The sequence below is a fragment of the Xiphophorus maculatus genome, chromosome 16, assembly GCF_002775205.1.
Source record: "Xiphophorus maculatus strain JP 163 A chromosome 16, X_maculatus-5.0-male, whole genome shotgun sequence".
NCBI classification, from domain to species: domain Eukaryota; kingdom Metazoa; phylum Chordata; class Actinopteri; order Cyprinodontiformes; family Poeciliidae; genus Xiphophorus; species Xiphophorus maculatus.
This window is the reverse complement of record NC_036458.1, coordinates 19120696-19139349: the sequence shown is the minus strand read 5'-3', so window position 1 is coordinate 19139349 and position 18654 is coordinate 19120696. Positions and strand designations below refer to the sequence as shown.

Below are 18654 nucleotides of genomic sequence, written 5' to 3'. Positions count from 1 at the left end.
TAGGGCACACGTGTTGATGAGAAAAAAAAATAAACACACCACCACCTGACAGTATCTTTAAAACTCCGAAACGAAATGCTTTTTGCTAAAATAAGATTACAGCCAGTGAGCTCCGACGGCGGCAGTAACGGGTAGAGCGTTGTTACGTAAGCGGAAAAGAAGAGGAAGGACGTGATCCGATTGGCTGAAAGTTTCGCGGACTTTGCCCTCCGTGTGGAGGCTTTCTTTCGTGCCAGATCCTTAAAAACTGATCCTAGTTCAGGTCTGCTACAAAAACACGGCAGGAGCCTCCGTCACCTTCTTCTTCTTCACCACAACCATCATCATCATCATCATCTGGTGAGTGCTTCATATTTTTTAAAGTAACCAAAAAAACAAACACACGTTTTACTACAGCTCATGTTGTATCTGAGTAGACAGTGATGTAATGTTTCTGCTGATGTTTAGCTGCTGCTGCCGCAGTGACATATGGCTGTTAGCAGGCAGCTGCTAGATCCACCGTGTCAAAAAAAAAAAAAAAAAAAAACAAGTTAGACGAGTATTTTTGCTTTTAATCACAGAGTATATATTTTATTCAGCGTGCTTCCTTTGTATTTTCTCAGTCAGATCGGGTTGTCATAATTAAAGCCTTGTGCTCGCTGTTCAGCTACAACACACGGCAGCTGTCATGTGCAAAGACTTAAGTTGTAGACGTCATAATATGCGTGAGCGGTGGCTTTAAGGAGAAATGTCTGTTTCCACGGTTGCTTCACTGATGATGTTTTGACAGATTCTGCAATGTCTAACAGTTCAAAGGTCAACTGATGAGCCCCGGGGGATTGCAACAGTGTTGGATCTGGATTTTTCCTACACACACACACTCTCTCTCTCTCTCTCTCTCTGCAGCTTTGTGTTGCAGTAATGGCCCCAAAGCCAGGGCTTTATCCAGATTGTATGTGACAGACCAACAAAAAGAAGATAGTTATAAGGATTTTGGTCAAATCTGGAAAAATGGGATCTTGGTAACTGAAGTTTGTAATTTGGTGTCGATATGAAAACAAGCTGTTCTGAGAAGGCAATAACTGGCATCATGCGGACTAAGTAATAAGAAAAAGCTCGGCGATAAAGCAGTGGAAATGTTTACAACAGAGATAGGATCATAAAACAATATCCCAAATTTTTAAAGTGAAATATGGTGACGGCAGTATCATGCTGTGGGGATGACTTTCGCTAATTACAGGGCAAAACCTTAGCTGAAAACCTGTTAGAAAGTGCAAGAGACTTGAGAGTGGGCTGGAGGTTCGACTCGACGCATCCAGGGATACAATGGAATGGTTTAGATGGAATCACCTCAATGGCCTAGTCAAAGTCCAGACATAAATCCAAGTGAAAATCTGCTACAAAACCCAAATATTGACGCTCACAGATGCCTCACCATCCAATCTGACTGAGCTTGAAGTATGGATACAACACTGTTCATCACTAAGTATCCCACTAAGATACATGGAAGTTTATGATTGTAATATAAAAAAGATAAAACGAGATTTTGCAAGACAGGAAAACTGACTCCTCGTAACCCATACTCTTATTATCTGCGCTTGTGTGTGGGGAGCCAAATTAAAGTAAGGTCACACCTGCTAATTGTATTGCTATATGTTTATTCTAAGTTCCAGTATATTCCCACCAAGTTAAAGTTTTATGGATGCTTTTGTGTTGTGGTTGTTTTTTTTTATCTGTGTCTGCGATTCTTATCTCTTCTTTTTAGATTTCCACGTTGCAACACCAACAAAGAAAAAAAAAAAAACCCAACCATGTCTCTAACAAACGGTCACAGCGTGGGAAAAGAAACATGGGACTCCCACAACAAGATGATGCTGGAGCCTCTGTCCGTCAGCGACTCAGAGGTTTGAGTTCGTGCAAATACTCATTAATTAGGCAGGGCCGGCCTAAAGCATAAGCGAGCTAAGCGGCTGCTTAGGGCCCTCCAGGCCAACAGGGGGCCTCAAGAGCAAGAACTAGCGTGATAGAAAAATATAGATATATTTTAAATAACATTGAATGTTGCAAACTAAATGCTGTTACACATGGAAAAACAATTTCTGCTTTGTTTTGATAGATAATAATGATTAATCCCTTCCTGTTGATGGCTGTTGGGGAAGTATAAGATATTAAATTTATTGTTTCAAATAGTTCAAATGAAATGGTACACTTAAATAGCACTCTGCATTTCAAAACCCAAATTATTTTATTTTGCTAGGTTAAAAGGTTAAAATCAATAGTCATAATAGAACTGGTCTAATATATGCTAATTACAAAAGATGCTAATGATAGAAGGTCTGTTAAATCATGCTAAATCATCTGGTGTTGGTATGGGGGGATCAATCATGGTCGATTAAAATTTGCCTTATTTGACCAAAAAAATGACACAATATTCATGCTGTCACTTATTTCATGTTGAATATTTTTATTTATTTGGGAGTATTTTATAAAAATGTCTTTTCACTTTGACATTAAAGGCTTTCTTTATTGTTTTAAATTTTCAAAAAAGCCAAATTTTGTTGCTCATGATTTATATGGAGCTAAATTTGAGCAAAAAAAGTTTGTTAAAAAAAAGAAACTGAAACTGAAAAAAGAATTTGAAGCTGAACACAAATGTACAAAACAACTTTTCAGATTTAAGGGTTTCTTTCTCTTCTGGCAAAGCCCCTAAAAGAAGCTAATTAGGGTCTCAAAAAGGCTTGGGCCGGCCCTGAATTAAGTGTTGTTGCAGTTCACGCATTGTTGTGTGGTAACAGTTTTGTGTTTCTTGCGATTCAGGTGTTCTCCATCATAAAGAAGGAGAAGCACAGGCAGACGTACGGACTGGAGCTGATCGCTTCGGAGAACTTCGCCAGCAGAGCGGTTCTTGAAGCTCTCGGTTCCTGCATGAACAACAAGTACTCTGAGGGTTACCCCGGCCAGCGGTACGAGCCCTGATCCGTTTTTGTTTACTAAATGATGTTATTTATGGTACCTATGAGCATGATTCATCACTTCAGGTACTATGGCGGAACTGAACATGTCGATGAGCTGGAAAGGCTTTGCCAGAAGAGGGCGCTGGAGGCCTTTGGTCTGAACTCTGAGAAGTGGGGAGTTAATGCACAGCCGTACTCAGGTGATAAATCTGCACCTTAACAGATGTAAACAGTATGCACAGAGATAGTAAAAGTATTCACTTGGAGGATTTACCCGCTTTACTGCTTTTTCCAAATCAAGCTATGGAGCTAAATTGAGTCCATAAAGTTTGTTCAATAGTAATAATAAAATAAGAACAGAAAAAACCCTTAAATCTGAAAAGTAGTTCTGATCTTTTTGTTCAGTTTCAAATTCAGTTTCATTTTAATTTAATTTTTTATTTTTTAAACAAACTTTTTTGCCCAAATTTAGCTCCGTATAAATCATGAGCAACAAAATTTGGCTTTTTTTTTTTTTTTTTTAATTTAAAACAACAACAAAGGAACCCTTTAATGTCAAAGTGAAAACACATTTTTATAAAGTACTGCCAAATAAATAAAAATACTAAACATGAAATAAGCAATCACATGAATATTGTGTCATTTTTTTGTCAAAAAACGGCAAATTTTGTCGATCATGATTGATTTGTGAAAGCAACACAAAGCGTGAAACATCCAGTGGTGTGGACACTTTTTACTGCTTGGTCCGTTTAAACTATGATTTGTTTTTTTTCATTCCTCCTCAATATTACTGAAAAATGTGTTTATAAATGTAAAAATAAACAATATTTTCACTGATTGTGGCTTGGAGGACGAACTAGCTAACGTACGTCTCAGGAACGTAGAGTATCAACAAACTGTCTATTCATTTGAGTAATTCAGTTCAGGAAGTGAAACTCTTAAATAGACTGATTGTTTATGGGATTATATATGTCACGTGTTTATTTATTTCTGTTGCTTTTGATCATCATGACATGCAGAAAACCTAAAATTCAGTTCCTGAGAAAATTTTAATATTTTTTAAGATGAATAAGCAAAGTATCTTTTTAACACAGAAATGTCAGTATACTGAAAAGTATGTCCACAAGGTTTGCCATATCACCTTATCTGGAGATATGTTGCGCTCTTTGTAGTGGATCTGTGCAATATTTCGCATTTAAAATTGAATTATTAATTTTAAATGCTGGGCAGGATGTAGAACGGCCCCTAAAGATGGCTTCTCTTTGTTGATCTCTTTGCTCTTATCTTCACGTTGCTTCTCCGTTTCTCCACAAGGTTCCCCGGCCAACTTTGCGGTCTACGCCGCTGTGGTGGAACCGCACGGCCGGATCATGGGCCTGGACCTTCCCGACGGCGGCCACCTCACTCATGGCTTCATGACCGAGAAGAAGAAAATCTCAGCAACGTCCATCTTCTTTGAATCCATGCCCTATAAGGTGCCTTTTCTCTGCATGTGTTCAGTTAGAGACCCAGTTTCCCAAAGTAATGAGCGATGGTGTGTTTATGAGGTCAATCCCAGGGATTAATAGGGATTAATAATTATTAATAATAATAATAATTATTATTATAGATAATTATTTGTAATAAATATGGAGAACACTTATTTTAAACTTATGTTGTTTAGTGACATAATTTGTTTTAATTGCTTTGTTGGGATGCCTTTAATTTATTTTTTCTTTTCTTTTAAATTACTTACATAAATATAAATTATCTGCCTACTTGGACTTGCCGTATAAAGCTCTATAAATCTGAATCCGATTAAACTAATTGTAGGTTGAATTAGCTAATGTTATTTCCTATTTAAGGATTGTGTATCTTTTAGTTTATGTGGTTTTTTTTGTGGTCGTTTTCAGGTGAACCCAGAAACCGGCTACATTGATTATGACAAACTGCAGGAAAACGCCCGGCTGTTCCACCCAAAGCTCATCATCGCAGGTTCATTAATATAGTAATAATAATAATAATTAATAATAATTATAATAATGGAGGAAGTGTGGTTTTCTGTCTAAGAGAGAAATTCAGATATGTAGATTATCCTCTGTAAATGTAGCATATATTTATTTATATAAAAAAATTACATTTCTGCTTATTTTAGGAACAAGCTGCTATTCCCGTAACCTTGACTACGGCCGCTTGCAGCAGATCGCCAGCGAGAACGGCGCCTATCTGATGGGGGACATGGCTCACATCAGTGGGCTGGTGGCAGCCGGGGTCGTGCCCTCGCCCTTTGATCACTGTGACATCGTCACGACGACGACTCACAAAACTCTCCGCGGCTGCCGTGCCGGGCTCATCTTCTATCGGAAAGGTAGACTCTTTCACAAAGCCCGCATGCGTGAGGACCCTTTGAATTTTCCTCTGTCCGGTTCGCAAAGTTTCTCTGATCCACTCCGCCGTCCGTCCACCAGGGGTACGGAGTGTGGACGCCAAAGGCAAAGAGACGCTGTACAACTTGGAGTCTTTGATCAACCAGGCTGTGTTTCCAGGGCTGCAGGGAGGGCCACACAACCACGCTATTGCAGGTACAATTATTACTATTATTACTGCTTTTATGAAGCCATCGTTTTGACATCTACAGTTAGGCCTGTCACAATAATAGATTTTACTGGATGATAAAATTGTCTCAGACATTATTCTGACACGTGGCAGCAATGTTATTTTAGAACCACTTTCAACTTGTGTATTAATAATGGCATAATAATGGGAGTTCGCCCTCTCAAAGGCCAATAAACGTTAACTTTGTACACTAGAACTGGAAGCTATTTCAAAGATCCAAAGTAAAACACAACAACCGTAAATAAAAACAGAAACAAACGCCACTCGCAAACCGAAGCAATAAATAAATAAAATGGACTACGAAAGTCTCCGTAAACAAAACTGCCCTTCAAAAAATACAAATCAGCATGATGGGAGTGATCGAGCTCATCTTAATTTATCATGCAATTTACTCATTGATTGCTTATCAATGAACTTTTTCTCTCTGTTTTTCACATTACAGTCAGAAAGACAAGGCAGGGCTTACATGTGAAGCGGAAAAAATATATATAATAATTTGTCAGACTGACACCAATATCTTAAAAAAATGAAAGATATCGTCCGATACCGACATTAGTGCCGATATATAAACATCCCTAGTAAAGAACATTGAATGCTCTATTTTCCTCCCACTGTGGAATGCTTTAGTGGGACAAACTAAGGCAGAATTGTGAAGTTTGTGGTTGCGTGTGACTAAAAACTAAATGTCCAAGGCATACTGCATGTATACTTTTGCAAGGAACTGTATTGATTTATGTTGGAGTCAGTGTCGCTGAGGTACATGTCCGTCCCTGGCAGGTGTTGCCGTGGCTCTGAAACAAGCCTTGACTCCAGAGTTTAAGGCTTACCAGCTGCAGGTTCTTGCTAACTGCAAAGCTCTGTCCAGCTCCCTCATGGACCTCGGCTACAAGATCGTCACTGGTAGGCGTCGCACGCTACGATTTTACTGCAACACCGACTACTGTGGCGGATTTAATGTGATGCCAGTCAGACGTTTGTCTTTGCTGCTTCCTGCGCAGGCGGTTCTGACAACCATTTAATCCTGCTGGACCTTCGCAACAAAGGAACGGACGGAGGACGAGCTGAGAAGGTCTTGGAGGCCTGCGCCGTCGCCTGCAACAAGAACACCTGTCCAGGTCAGTTTAAACTGGCGGAATAGTTAAAAGGGGCAGTATTTAGCCAAATCCTTTTTGAGCTTTACATCATGTCATAATGTTATTCCCCAATCAAAAACATACCTGAGTGTTGCCTTGATTCTTTTATTAATGTTTGAAAAATCCTCTGGTTTCCTGTGGCAACCATTTGGCTGTGCAAAACACCCTGGTGAACCTAGCTCCGCCTTCAAGGTGCGGCTCCTCCTCAGAGCTGCCTTTTCCAAGTTTCCGAGGTTCCACGACTCCGCCACTCAGCTCCTTCAGACTAGCCAGCAGCAATCAGCAAACACCTGGTTGAGCTGTGCATCATTATACGAACTATTTCTCAATGAAACGCTGGTAAAAAAAAAAAAAAAAAACGCTATGGAGGAGGAGCCGTGTTGTGATGACTTCCTGAAGGCGAAGCTTCAGAAAGAGCAGGAGTTCTTAAAGAGACAGAGGCCCAATTTCAATGCGTTAAATTACGAAGTCAAATTTCTTTTAAGTCATATTTGATACATACAGCATTTTTATAACTTCTGAAGTGAACATATAGTTACTTGATTGTGCTACAAAATGACACTATTTGCCTGAAATTAAAGCACATAATGTTGGCCCTTTAAATTGGTTAAATTAATATTCTGTTTCTTGGGGTCATTTGGTAATTCTCTGACCTTCATGTTCTTCGTAGGCGATAAGAGTGCTCTGCGTCCAAGCGGTCTGAGGTTTGGCTCTCCGGCTCTGACCTCCAGAGGAATGGTAGAGGAAGACTTCAAGAAGGTGGCCCACTTCATTCATAGAGGTAATGTGAACTAAAAATGTTTCTTTTATTATTATTATTTTAATTACCTAGAGACAGACATGTCTGCCATAGCAAATATTTTAAAAAGTAAAATACTTGGGGTGGTTTCTCCCTGCAGGCATTGAGCTGACTTTGGAAGTGCAGAGAAGTCTGGACCCCAAGGCCAACCTGAAGGAGTTCGTCCAGGCGCTGGCTCAGGGAGAGAAGTTCCAGCAGCGGGTGTCAGAGGTCAGGGCGGAGGTGGAGGCCTTCGCCGGGCAGTTCCCCATGCCGGGCCTTCCTGAACTGTAGAGCGGAAAGCTTCCCTCTCCTTTCTCCTCCAATCAAGATGACTTCAACATGTTCCCACAAATCCAACCTTTCCCTTTTCTCAACGGGGGAGAAACATTTCACTTCTTATTTGCCGTCGTTACGAAGTTTTGCTGTTTTAAATGTGATTGTTTGTCAGCGGTGACTAGAGGCTGCGCTGGAACGATTGAACATTAATGGTGTCGTGACTTCCCATTCGGTGTTTTGACAAACTGTTCCAGCTTGAGTCACTGATTTGGATCCATACATTACTAATTTAGATGTATATGACTCTATTGTATAACTTAATAAATAGGTCAATAGTGCTGCATTCAATTAAGTTAAATTACAACTGAATAAAAGAAGAGTGACTGTGTATGTCTGTTTTTTTAATTTTAAATGTAATTTGCTCTGACTTTAAAATAAAGCACATTTCTATAAAGAAATGTGCTTTATTCATTAGATGTAATGAATTAAACAATACATTTAAAAAAAAATTACATTCAAAAGTGGTGAAATGTGTGTATTATTGCAAAGCATTATTGCTAACTGCAAAGCTCTGTCCAGTTCCCTCATGGACTGTCACTGATAGACGTCGCACACATATTGGGCTAATTAGACACATCCAGGCAGAATTTTATTGTATTATTTTTGCAGCAATGGGAAATGCTTCCAACTAAGTCTATTTACTTCCATTTCATTGTTTGGATCAGGGATGTCCATGTCCAATCCTCGAGAGCGACCATCCTGCATCCTGTAGACGCTTCCCTTCTCCAACATGAACAACATTAATGAAATGGCTAAATTCCTCCATTATCATGTCATTCATCTCCACAAAGGCCTGATAGCAAGTCATTCACTTGAATCAGTTCTGTTAAAGAACAAATGCATCTAATATGTGCAGAAAAGTTAAGAAGACAAGTACTGGAGTCTGGCACTTTTGGTTAAGACAATACATTTTCTATTATTGCAAGTAATTTAAGAAAAGGGAGTTTGCATAGCGGGGTGTTGCGCATGCTGGATCTTTCTCTGCTGTTGGTTGCTTCCTGTAGAGGCGGTTCTGACAATCACCTAATCCTGACGGACTTGCGCAATAAAGAAACGGATGGAGGACGAGCTGAGAAGGTCTTGCAAGCCTGTGCGATTTCTTGCAACAAGAACACCTGTCTAGGTATTCTGTAAACGATTATATGATATTCTATAAGTAACATGGGCAGAGGTAAAACTGAGAGCAACCACCTCTACCGTCATCTATCACACATTGATACGCAAAGGCAATTTGGAGAGATTAATAAACCTATTGCGGAAACCATTTTTTTAGTCTGTGTATATTTATTTATAATGTTTCCAAAAACAGAGAGAGAAAAAAACACAATGCAGAAAAAATAAAAGCAAAACAAGAGACAAAACGAGTACAGAAATAGATAATATTTAAATTCTTGTCAATGGAAAGACTGAAAATGTGTACGTGGAATTAGAAGCTTGTTATACCTTCACATTGTTTTTGTTTAAATACACCATCATCAAAATTAAAGCAGCCAAATTTTTCCAATATCTTTTCTAAAACATGTCCCCAATGAATTCCAGCTGTAGACAAATTTGTAAAAGACAAAACAATCATAATCAAACCTTATTGTATTTCTTTTTTAGAAAATGATTTTTATACACTTTTTTTTTATTTAAACAATGACCACAGTTTTAACTCCTCACAACAATTATTCCACACCTGATTCTTTCTAATTTTTTTAGGCTTGTATCCCCCCATCTCTCCTATTTCTGGTTTGCAGTTTTGCAGTCAAGTATCCAAAGGTGTCCAGTTGAAGTAGCATAAGCTAAATTACTGGTTTGTGTAATAATCCTATTATAATACTACTTTTAATATAATAATGTGCTTTGAAAGGGTATTACATAAGATTGGTAATACCTGATTGGTAATACAATCTGGTTCATAAGAGGAATATATGAGGGCAGTAGGAAAAGCCAGGAACTGATAAGTCATTTACATTTTGTTAATGTAAACAAAAGAGCAATTAAAAAAAAAACAATCTTTAAATTGGTCTGAAGAAAATGATGTTCGAAAACTGCACCAAAAGGATCATTGCATACATAAAATGTAAAAGTGATTTTTCTCTTTTTTTTTTTCTCCATAGATGCTAGTAGTGCTTTGCTTCCAAGCGGTCTGAGGTTTGGCTCTCCGGCTCTGTCCTCCAGAGGTTTGGTAGAGGAAATCTTCAAAAAAGTGTCACGTTTTATCCACAGAGGTAAGCTTCAGCAGTAAAAAGGAGACCTTCACCACAACAAGCATTATTTAAGTATAAGGTTCGCTGTACTTTCTCCCTGCAGGTATTAAGCTGACTTTGGAAGTGCAGAGAAGAAGGCCAACCTGAAGGAGTTCGTCCAGGCGTTGGCTCAGGGAGGGAAGTTCCAGCAGCTGGTGTCAGAGGTCAGGGTGGAGGTGGAGGCCTTCGCCGGGCAGTTCCCCATGCCGGGCCTTCCTGAACTGCAGACACTCAGGCAGGGTCACTGCTCAAATCCAAACACTCGATTATGTCTTTAAAACAGGTGGTGGCCATTTTTTCCCTTTGTCGTTTTGCACAGGTGAAGGTTCGGTTGTTGGCCTTATGTGGATAAGAAATCATGCTGGGGATGAAGCAGTGAGGGGATCCACAACCAAATTGGACTGATATTCCCATTCACCGGCTGTTGTCTTTACATGTTGTTTTGCACCAGTTTCATTTTATGACTGATTTTTATTTCAGGTACAAAAATGATCCGTCTGTTATGGAATGTTTTCTAGCCACCTGTGTGTCATTTTTTGCTTCTTTACTAATTATTTCAATCCCATTTTTCATAATCTACTGCTAGTCTACAGTAGGTGAACTGGGTAACATGATTACGGGTTTCTCTCACACTATATAATAGTCGACTCGCTCAAGCAATAATCCAAACCACAATTAGTTGAACAGGGTTGGATACAAAATTTTATGTGTAGCTATTTTATTTATTTGGCATAGAGACAAGCTTAAATGTTGTAGCAAAAATGTTTCACACTGCAGCTATAAAGACGGTGCAATTGGAGAAATCCCTAATATTATGTCACTTCTGAATTGTTTTCACAGTTATGACGTGTTGACAAGCCACTTCAGGAAATAATGCAATGTAATATTTTTAAAAACGAAAATTCTGGATGTAAATAAAGCAAAAGAATTTCACAAATAAACCAATACTGTTGCAATCTTTAAATAAAAAAATAAATAAAAACAAGCAAGTGTTAGTGTTTTTTAAAAAAAAGAAAACATATTTAGGTACTTATGTTGTAAGTGTTAGATTTAAAGAAATTTGAATTGTGAAAAAAAACCAAAACGATTTCACTTATTCTTTTAACTTCAAGTCAGAAGACGTTATCGAAAAAATATGTAAAATGTATCATAACTGCAGCTTATTTATGTGCTGGTGATTTTCTACAATAGAACGATCTTACGCTAAAAGAAAAGGTAAAGAGAAATATGTAAATAGCCTATGTATTTACATACTTATCAAAGCATTTTAGCTTGGGTCAACATTTGAAATTGTGACAACTTCTGTGATATAATTGATTGTTTTCACTGTTGTAAAATACTTTTTGAAAATCTCGATAATCTACCAGAAATGAAAACATCTCGTGAGGGATGATCTCTGCTAACAACTCGCGCATCGATTAGCGCTGTCTGCTTCTGCTGCGCGCGCCTCCTCACACGGAGCGAGAAGCCGTCCGATAATAAAAACACCGACAGCTACGAGCCATGTTCACGTTTCCAGGCTGTTTTTGACACACCGAAGCTACAAACCAAAACAACGTCGATGGTTTGCGGTCGTTATTCGCTCGTCGGTTAGCCTAGCTAACCCTTTTAGCTGCCAGAGACTGGTTAGCTTACGAGCTAACGGGGTTCGGTTGCAGGTTAGCTTAACGGAAAACTAACCGTACAGTTGTTTTGAGTTTGAAAGTTGCAAACCGACGCAGACATGCAGGAGTTACTGGCCAACGTGGATCACATCAAGTTTGACCTGGAGTTTGCTGTGGAGCAGCAGCTCGGAGCGCAGCCGCTACCTTTCCCCGGCATGGATAGTAAGTGCCGCTGTTGCTAACCGCTGCTAGCCGCTCTGTATGAACCGCTGGAGGAGCTAGCAGACCCTAAACTTCAGTGGACGCACATGTTCTCTTTAGCTTTCTATTAACCGTGTGATGATATGTGTCTGCTTTCAGAGTCCGGGTCAGCTGTGTGTGAGTTCTTCATGAGGGGAGCTTGTATGAAAGGTAAAGAAACCGCAACTTTCGGCAGGTGTTGTGTTCGCAGCTCGGCTACCATTAAAAGACCTCTGTTCAGAAATCTAATCTCAGCAGCTCTTATCTTTTAACAGCAGTTGTGTTAAATGGTCTAGATCTAAAATCCTTCTTGGATCATTTATAAAATATAGACAAAAAAACTGAATAAAGAGTAAAAATACCGTACAGTGAGGGCAAAATTTCAACACAGATACAGTATAGTTTATATGGAAAGGTGAACTTCACTACAACGGAATGTGCAACGGATTTGGTTCATTTAAAATGTACAAAATGTGCATGTCAAATTTAAACATCAAAAAGACAGACTTAACATTTACTGACAGTAAAAGCTGAGCAACAGTAAAGTTGCACAGATGCCACAGATATATTAAAAATGGACTAAAATGTTTTGTAAATATGCCTGTAGGGAAAAATAAGCAAACAATTTTATTGTTCTGAGGATGATACTATAGACTTATTAGTAGAACAGTTAGGGTTGAAATATTTTTTTTTCCAGTCGTTTCTGCGTGATGAGTTGTAATCCCTCGGGTTGCATTTTGCAGGCGGGATGTGTCCATTCCGCCACATCAGCGGAGAGAAGACGGTGGTGTGTAAACACTGGCTCAGAGGCCTGTGCAAGAAGGGAGACCAGTGCGAGTTTCTCCACGAGTACGACATGACGAAGATGCCTGAATGCTACTTCTACTCGAAATTCGGTTGGTTCGCGCTCGCGTTTCAATTGTACTTGACCCGGGGTGGTCGGTCACCAACCGTTTGATGCCAATGAGTGCGTTTCAACCCTCAGGAGAGTGTAGCAACAAGGAGTGTCCCTTCCTGCACATTGATCCAGAGTCAAAGATCAAAGACTGTCCGTGGTACGACCGAGGATTCTGTAAACACGGTGAGGTCCAGTTGTCCCCTGGAGAACTTTTGGTACTTTTCACATCCATCCATCCGTTTTCTTACACCCTAGTGGGCTCGGAAGGGCTGCTGGTGCCTGTACTTTTCACATTACAACCACAAATGTTAGTGTGTTTTATTGTGAATATGAGTGATAGACCAACACAAAATCTCACACAATTGTGAAAGAGACGTGAAACAAAAGCTGGAGAGATTCCCAGCTCCTGAGTGATAGTTTGTTGACAGGACAACTATTAGTTAGGCTGGGATATCCGCCACCTACAGTGGACTGGTTTAAATCAAAACAGAGTTCAGATCTAAATCCTGTTGAGAGTCTCGTGTTAAGACTTGGAAAACTAGTTTTGTGGCTGCATCCTGACTAAATGTGTAAATTACTCTTGAGATGTGAAGATGCTTGCAGAGTGCCCAGAAATCTTGACGTTATTTTATAGATGTCTCCTCTAATTTTGTGTGACTCTTTCCTGCCACAGGTCCCGACTGCAGACACAGACACACACGGCGGGTAATCTGTGTAAACTACCTGGTGGGCTTCTGTCCTGAAGGGAAAGCCTGTAAATTTATGCAGTAAGTCCACCACTTTATTACAGTTTTACAGCTATCACATATTTTTTCCTTTTAAATAAAGATTACATTTCATTTAAAAAAAAAAAAAAGAGTGTTTTCTTGGATACATATTTTCAAATCTGACTGTTTTATAGACTTTAAAGGTAACATGTATATTTTTTTCTAACAGTCCTCGGTTTGAGCTGCCAATGGGAACGTCCGAACAGCCTCCTCTGCCACAACAAGCACAAATTCAGACCAAGGTAACGTGATGCATACATGAATATACACTCGCTTGTTGGAAAGCCTGCAGTAAAACAGTTGGGCTAATATCCAGCTTTAAATGGCAGACGCCTGACTCTTTGTGGCTTCACTAAACCCGTCTGACTGACTCTTGCTTCAGCTCGTTTGTTCGCTGCTGCTGTTGTTGATTTGCCAGAGTTTGTTTCTTGTTGCAGGCTGCGTCTGTCAACCGCTCATCGCTCTCTCTCATCCAGCTGACCAACACCAGTCCCATCCAGCGGCCGCAGAACAACATCAACTCTGGAGTTCAGCAGAACCACATGTCCGTCAACAGAGGGCCTCGGCCTCTGGACCAGGTCACCTGCTATAAGGTGAGGCGTCACATTGAATCTCCTTGTGGCGAAAAATGTAATTAGGATAACTTATAGTGTCTTGTATGAATAACTGATTCAGGGACTAGGATGGACCTTTTGGATTTTATAATAAAATTTGAATGTTAAAGCTTTGTCCGCATATGAAGAGTTTTACGCCTTTTCCAACTCTTGAGAGATACGAATTTTGAATATTTAAAGTAGGGCTGAAACAATTAATCAATAAAATAATACATCAATGAAAGATTAAAACCAATATCTAAGAAAATAAACCAAAAATCAAATTATTAATTCAAAAACAGATTAGTAGACAGTATTTTTTAGCAGCAGATGCATCCTTTGCAACAAATGAACCAAACACTAGATGCATGCTGTTACTGCATTTTTGGCAGTAAAATGTTTTTCTTTAAAAAAAAAAAACCCCAACAAAAACATAATTGAGTTAAATGGAAAATCTGCAGAATGTGTCAGTTTCTTTGCTTTTTTTAACGTCAAAATGATTAATTATTAAAATAAAGGTTAGTTGCAGCCCTGATTTAATCACTGAACCTTTTGTTTTGTCTGTCGGCAGTGTGGAGAGAAGGGCCACTACGCCAACAAATGTAATAAGGGTCACCTTGCCTTCCTGAGCGGACAGTAGCCTTCAGCCTCCAGGGTTTAAATCCAACATGGACACCAGGTGCCCCGGACGTCACAGCGGCTGAAGGCAGGGCGCCTCCGAGACCGCCGGCTTCTCCACACGGAGGTGGAGCCAGCCACAAGGAGAAACGGGCAGCGTGAACTCCAAACTAAATTACTCCCGTTTACTGCCACATGGAAAAAAAACACCAACGATTGAGTTAAGGACATAAACAGATTTACGTTGCAGAAGAGAAAAGGGCTGATGTACAACATTCAAATCTTTTTTTTTTTTTTACTTTACCGGACAAACAACTTTGTAAAACGGAGGAATTAAACAAATGAACACGGTCCTGTTAACATCCATACGAGCGCATTATCATCATTTTGTTACTGTACATCTCAGGCCACATGACTGCACCAGCATTCTGCTGCCCTAACGTCTTGACTGCAGAGTAACAAGCGGCGGCAGCAGGAACCAGGCCGCCTCTACCGCGGACGTCAGAGGCGGCCTTGGACCGAGCCTCGGCGGTACGGATCAGCCGGGGCGCTTTTGTTCACAGCCAACTGATGCAGTCAGGATTTATTGTCTGTACCAAATAAATGGCGTTTTTTTGTCAAACCTCGAGGTGTTGCTGCACAGAAAACGACGCTCTCACATGTTTAGATACTTTTTATTGGTCACAACAGTCACATATTACTAACACAATATAGCTGAGCATATAAAGAGCGAGGGGAGATGCTGGTTCCACCCCTGACGGTGTGATGGCTGCTGAAGGCGCTCAGTGGTACTTCCTCCAGCGGTCGTGCTCTGTTGGAAAATGAATGAAAGCAAAATATTAGTAGTAAATATTTTCATGTTGATGTATGAGAAATGTACAAGTTGCATTTTTCTTACTGAGGTGCTCATAACTCCACACGTAGCTGATGGCCACGTATCCAAACAGAAACATGGCGACACCACCAATGCCTCCCTTCTTTACATTGATGTACTTGTTGTAGTACCTGTCATAGGCTGGAAAAGGACAGTTGAAAGTTAACTCTTTTTTAAAAAAAAAAAAAAAAAAAAAAAATTGGGCTGATAACATTAACCACTGATTGCAATATTTGGTAGGCAGAGGCCAAGTATTCAAACTGCCTTCCAAAAACTCATTTGGCCAATTGGATGGATTACTAGGGAAGCTGGAATACTATTTATGAATATTGTAATGAAAATCTTAATATTTAACCCACATTTCCCTGACAATTTTCATCATTTTTCTAAATGACAATCAGCAGGTCAGTCACTAAAATTATATATACATCCAAGTCAGGGCATCTGGTGCAGTGTAAGTTTGTAAGAGGCCACATGCATTACCGGGGTTTCCCCCAGTGTTTTATAAGCCTGGCGGGCCACCAGGCTTTACTAGTGCCCACACCAGGCTAAGCATTGCTTAATTATTGAAGTACTTTTAAAATGTTTGCATTTTTTAAGACTTTATTGTTGGTGTTCAGGTGTTAATCTTTCAATAACACATAATTATTGAGTGATGTGTTCAAATTTCCTGTCAACTTTAAACCTTTTTTAACTGAAAAACACGACGGGCCGCTGGATGAATGACTGCCATAGCGCCCTAACCACCAGGCTTGGCAAGTTTTCTGGGGGAAACCTTGCATTACCGTGTCTACATGCAAAATGTACATGCGTGACATTTGAAACGTGCCAAATGTTTCATCTGAGCAGTTTTTTGCAACTGTTATATTGCAAATACTGGTATTACAAGAATGAGTGCGATTCAGTGTGTTGCACATCTTTACGTGGTCGGAGTAAGAAGTGATAAATGTGGGTCACAATTAACATGCATATGTTTTTTAAGATGCTTTGCACGTCCAGTGGTAACGCAAAGTTAAAAGTATGAATGCAAAACCACTGCACCGTTGCTTATGACCCCCTAGACCGGATAAGAACTGGTGCCGTGCAAAAAGTCAGACTAATTTCCTAAACTAAACATTTCCTTCTTGATGAAAATGGAGACGGATTCCTACAGATGAATGGGTGATTCGGAGTCTGCTCCCGGTTAGCTCACCTCCGAAGACCCCTGCGACGAGTCCGTTCGGGGTCAAGTTTCGACCTGCGACCCATCTCGGCAACTCTCCCAGCTTCACATCCATCAGACGCTTCTCGACAACTGGAACTGATCAGAGGGGCGGACATGGCAACAAGGTAAGAAACGGCAGCATACTCCACTATTTTATTTTTCATAAAACCACATCCAAAACGTTAGCTTGGATCCAGTTTAGCTAACCTAAAAAGACGTTTATATATAACAAAACCGCGGTTAAAAGTGCGTCATCCCAACGGAAAGTAATTTTTTTGTGTGTGTTTTGTGACTATAAAGGCCGTCAGTTCATAGAAGCTGATATTTTAAATGGAGCTGCAGCTGACGCGCAAAGTCCTTGACGTGAGTCAAAGGATTCAGTGCGGCCTTCAAGTCCGAAACACTCACAGCGGAATAAATCACCACCGAAATGAGAAATGAACTAAAACAGCAACTGAAACAGTCGACGTATGCACACAACAAAGCCTGTAAAATATATTAAATAACGGTTAATACAGCAGAGGACACGCTAAGCTACCTGGTTTGTCCGCCATCTTGACCGGTACAGGAGGGGTTGCAGCGGGGAATGATGGGAATAAAAGTGGGAGATGCATTGTGGGACATGGAGTCGTAATTTGAGCCCATTTGAGTTCCCCATAAGCTACTGCGAGCAATGATTTGTGTATTTTTGACCGTAAAATAAAATAAAATAAAATAAATATCGGAAAGCTTCTGAAAAGATGATGAATGTAAACAACAAAATATATCTAAGATACAGTAGCTAAAGCAAATACATATATTAATTGATTAAAATGATTTTTATTTTCAGGCAAAGCGAACACAAGTATAAAATCTAACAAATCCTTCTGAGACAAAGAAGTTTAATTCAATAAATGGGCAAATAAAAGAATATACATTTTGAGCCTGCAGCTTTTTACAGCATTAGGTAGAGGAGACACACAAAGAAAATTCAGCTTAAAGCACGTTCATTGTAAAGAGACCCGGAAAAGCTTCTGTTATAGAAATTTTTTCCCTGCCTGTTCGGTAGCTTGCGCAATTTTTTTTTATAAAACATAAAAGTACCGTAAATAGGCTACATTGTCAACAAATTTGCCGTTTCCTCCAAGTCCACACAAACGGTGTCAAAATATGTTTTTGAAATTTGCCAGAAATAAACTAACCACATTATATCAGCATCTTAGAAGTAATAACGTAGATAATAAGTCCATGTTATTTATGTCCTTTTTTCCCCCGAGAAACAATCAATTACACATAAGAGCGAGAATATAGTTTCATTGAAATAAGTTGCAAATTTATTATTATTATTATTATTATTTATTTATTTTTTTTTAATTTTATTTTATTTTTTTTATTTATTTTTTTTATTGGAAGCACAAAACATAGCTCGCCAACAGAAAAACTGATTGGGGCTCATGAAGTGGGAAAAGAATCACTGGTAATGAACCAAATGTTAAAATATATAACAGATCCTTGTTGCAATTTTTAATGTGTCCACAGGATGGCAGCAGAAGAAACTTTAAACATGCATTTATTCATATTAAGCCTATTATTATTATTATTATTATTATTATTATTATTATTATTATTATTATTATTATTATTATTATTATTATTACCTTTTAAAGCTGCTCTACAATCAAAGATAACATTCGTGACCTGTCCATGTCCTGAGGACAGTCTTGTGGATCTGAATTAGATTTTTACATCTTGTAAATTTATACAGCTTTTAAATGTTCAAAGACTGAGGAATCAGGTAGAGCCTCAGTGAAAATATTATGATCCTGTCTAAACTCTCAGTGACGACCCATTTCTTTTCAGAATAGTAT

General features: G+C 39.3%; 3 protein-coding genes across 3 annotated transcripts; 2 read left to right on the top strand and 1 right to left on the bottom strand.

Moving 5' to 3' along the window:
• The first annotated feature begins 207 nt into the window (after positions 1 to 207).
• shmt1 (serine hydroxymethyltransferase 1) lies at positions 208 to 8108 on the top strand. The gene is made up of 12 exons (XM_005808810.2): positions 208 to 339; positions 1745 to 1883; positions 2797 to 2942; positions 3018 to 3133; positions 4248 to 4408; positions 4826 to 4907; positions 5068 to 5280; positions 5381 to 5494; positions 6306 to 6428; positions 6527 to 6643; positions 7332 to 7442; positions 7561 to 8108. Exons 2-12 carry the CDS (start codon positions 1791 to 1793, stop codon positions 7731 to 7733), a joined length of 1449 nt encoding a protein of 482 aa, XP_005808867.1. The 5' UTR covers positions 208 to 339; positions 1745 to 1790; the 3' UTR covers positions 7734 to 8108.
• Positions 8109 to 11412: 3304 nt separating this feature from the next.
• Positions 11413 to 15351, top strand: cpsf4 (cleavage and polyadenylation specific factor 4). The gene is made up of 8 exons (XM_005808808.2): positions 11413 to 11835; positions 11974 to 12024; positions 12597 to 12749; positions 12839 to 12934; positions 13425 to 13518; positions 13688 to 13760; positions 13956 to 14111; positions 14683 to 15351. The coding sequence occupies exons 1-8, from the start codon at positions 11733 to 11735 to the stop codon at positions 14749 to 14751; spliced, it is 795 nt and encodes a 264-aa protein (XP_005808865.1). The 5' UTR covers positions 11413 to 11732; the 3' UTR covers positions 14752 to 15351.
• A 36-nt stretch (positions 15352 to 15387) lies between these two features.
• On the bottom strand, positions 15388 to 17408 carry atp5mf (ATP synthase membrane subunit f). Its single transcript, XM_023348353.1, has 4 exons — positions 17346 to 17408; positions 16796 to 16903; positions 15628 to 15744; positions 15388 to 15540 (listed from the first exon to the last, which is right to left on the bottom strand). The coding sequence occupies exons 1-4, from the start codon at positions 17359 to 17361 to the stop codon at positions 15512 to 15514; spliced, it is 270 nt and encodes an 89-aa protein (XP_023204121.1). The 5' UTR covers positions 17362 to 17408; the 3' UTR covers positions 15388 to 15511.
• Positions 17409 to 18654: the final 1246 nt, after the last annotated feature.

Bases quoted from the DNA above. Each gene is read 5' to 3' on its own strand.
- shmt1 (XM_005808810.2), top strand. From the start codon at position 1,791: ATGTCTCTAACAAACGGTCACAGCGTGGGAAAAGAAACATGGGACTCC. The intron at 3,134-4,247 runs GTGATAAATCTG...TTTCTCCACAAG, and splicing joins TAATGCACAGCCGTACTCAG to GTTCCCCGGCCAACTTTGCG. The intron at 5,495-6,305 runs GTACAATTATTA...CGTCCCTGGCAG, and splicing joins ACACAACCACGCTATTGCAG to GTGTTGCCGTGGCTCTGAAA.
- atp5mf (XM_023348353.1), bottom strand. The intron at 15,745-16,795 runs GTGAGCTAACCG...GTCCTTTTCCAG, and splicing joins CGTCGCAGGGGTCTTCGGAG to CCTATGACAGGTACTACAAC. The intron at 15,541-15,627 runs GTAAGAAAAATG...ATTTTCCAACAG, and splicing joins GTGGAGTTATGAGCACCTCA to AGCACGACCGCTGGAGGAAG.
- cpsf4 (XM_005808808.2), top strand. From the start codon at position 11,733: ATGCAGGAGTTACTGGCCAACGTGGATCACATCAAGTTTGACCTGGAG. The intron at 13,519-13,687 runs GTAAGTCCACCA...TTTTTCTAACAG, and splicing joins AAAGCCTGTAAATTTATGCA to TCCTCGGTTTGAGCTGCCAA. The intron at 13,761-13,955 runs GTAACGTGATGC...TTCTTGTTGCAG, and splicing joins AAGCACAAATTCAGACCAAG to GCTGCGTCTGTCAACCGCTC.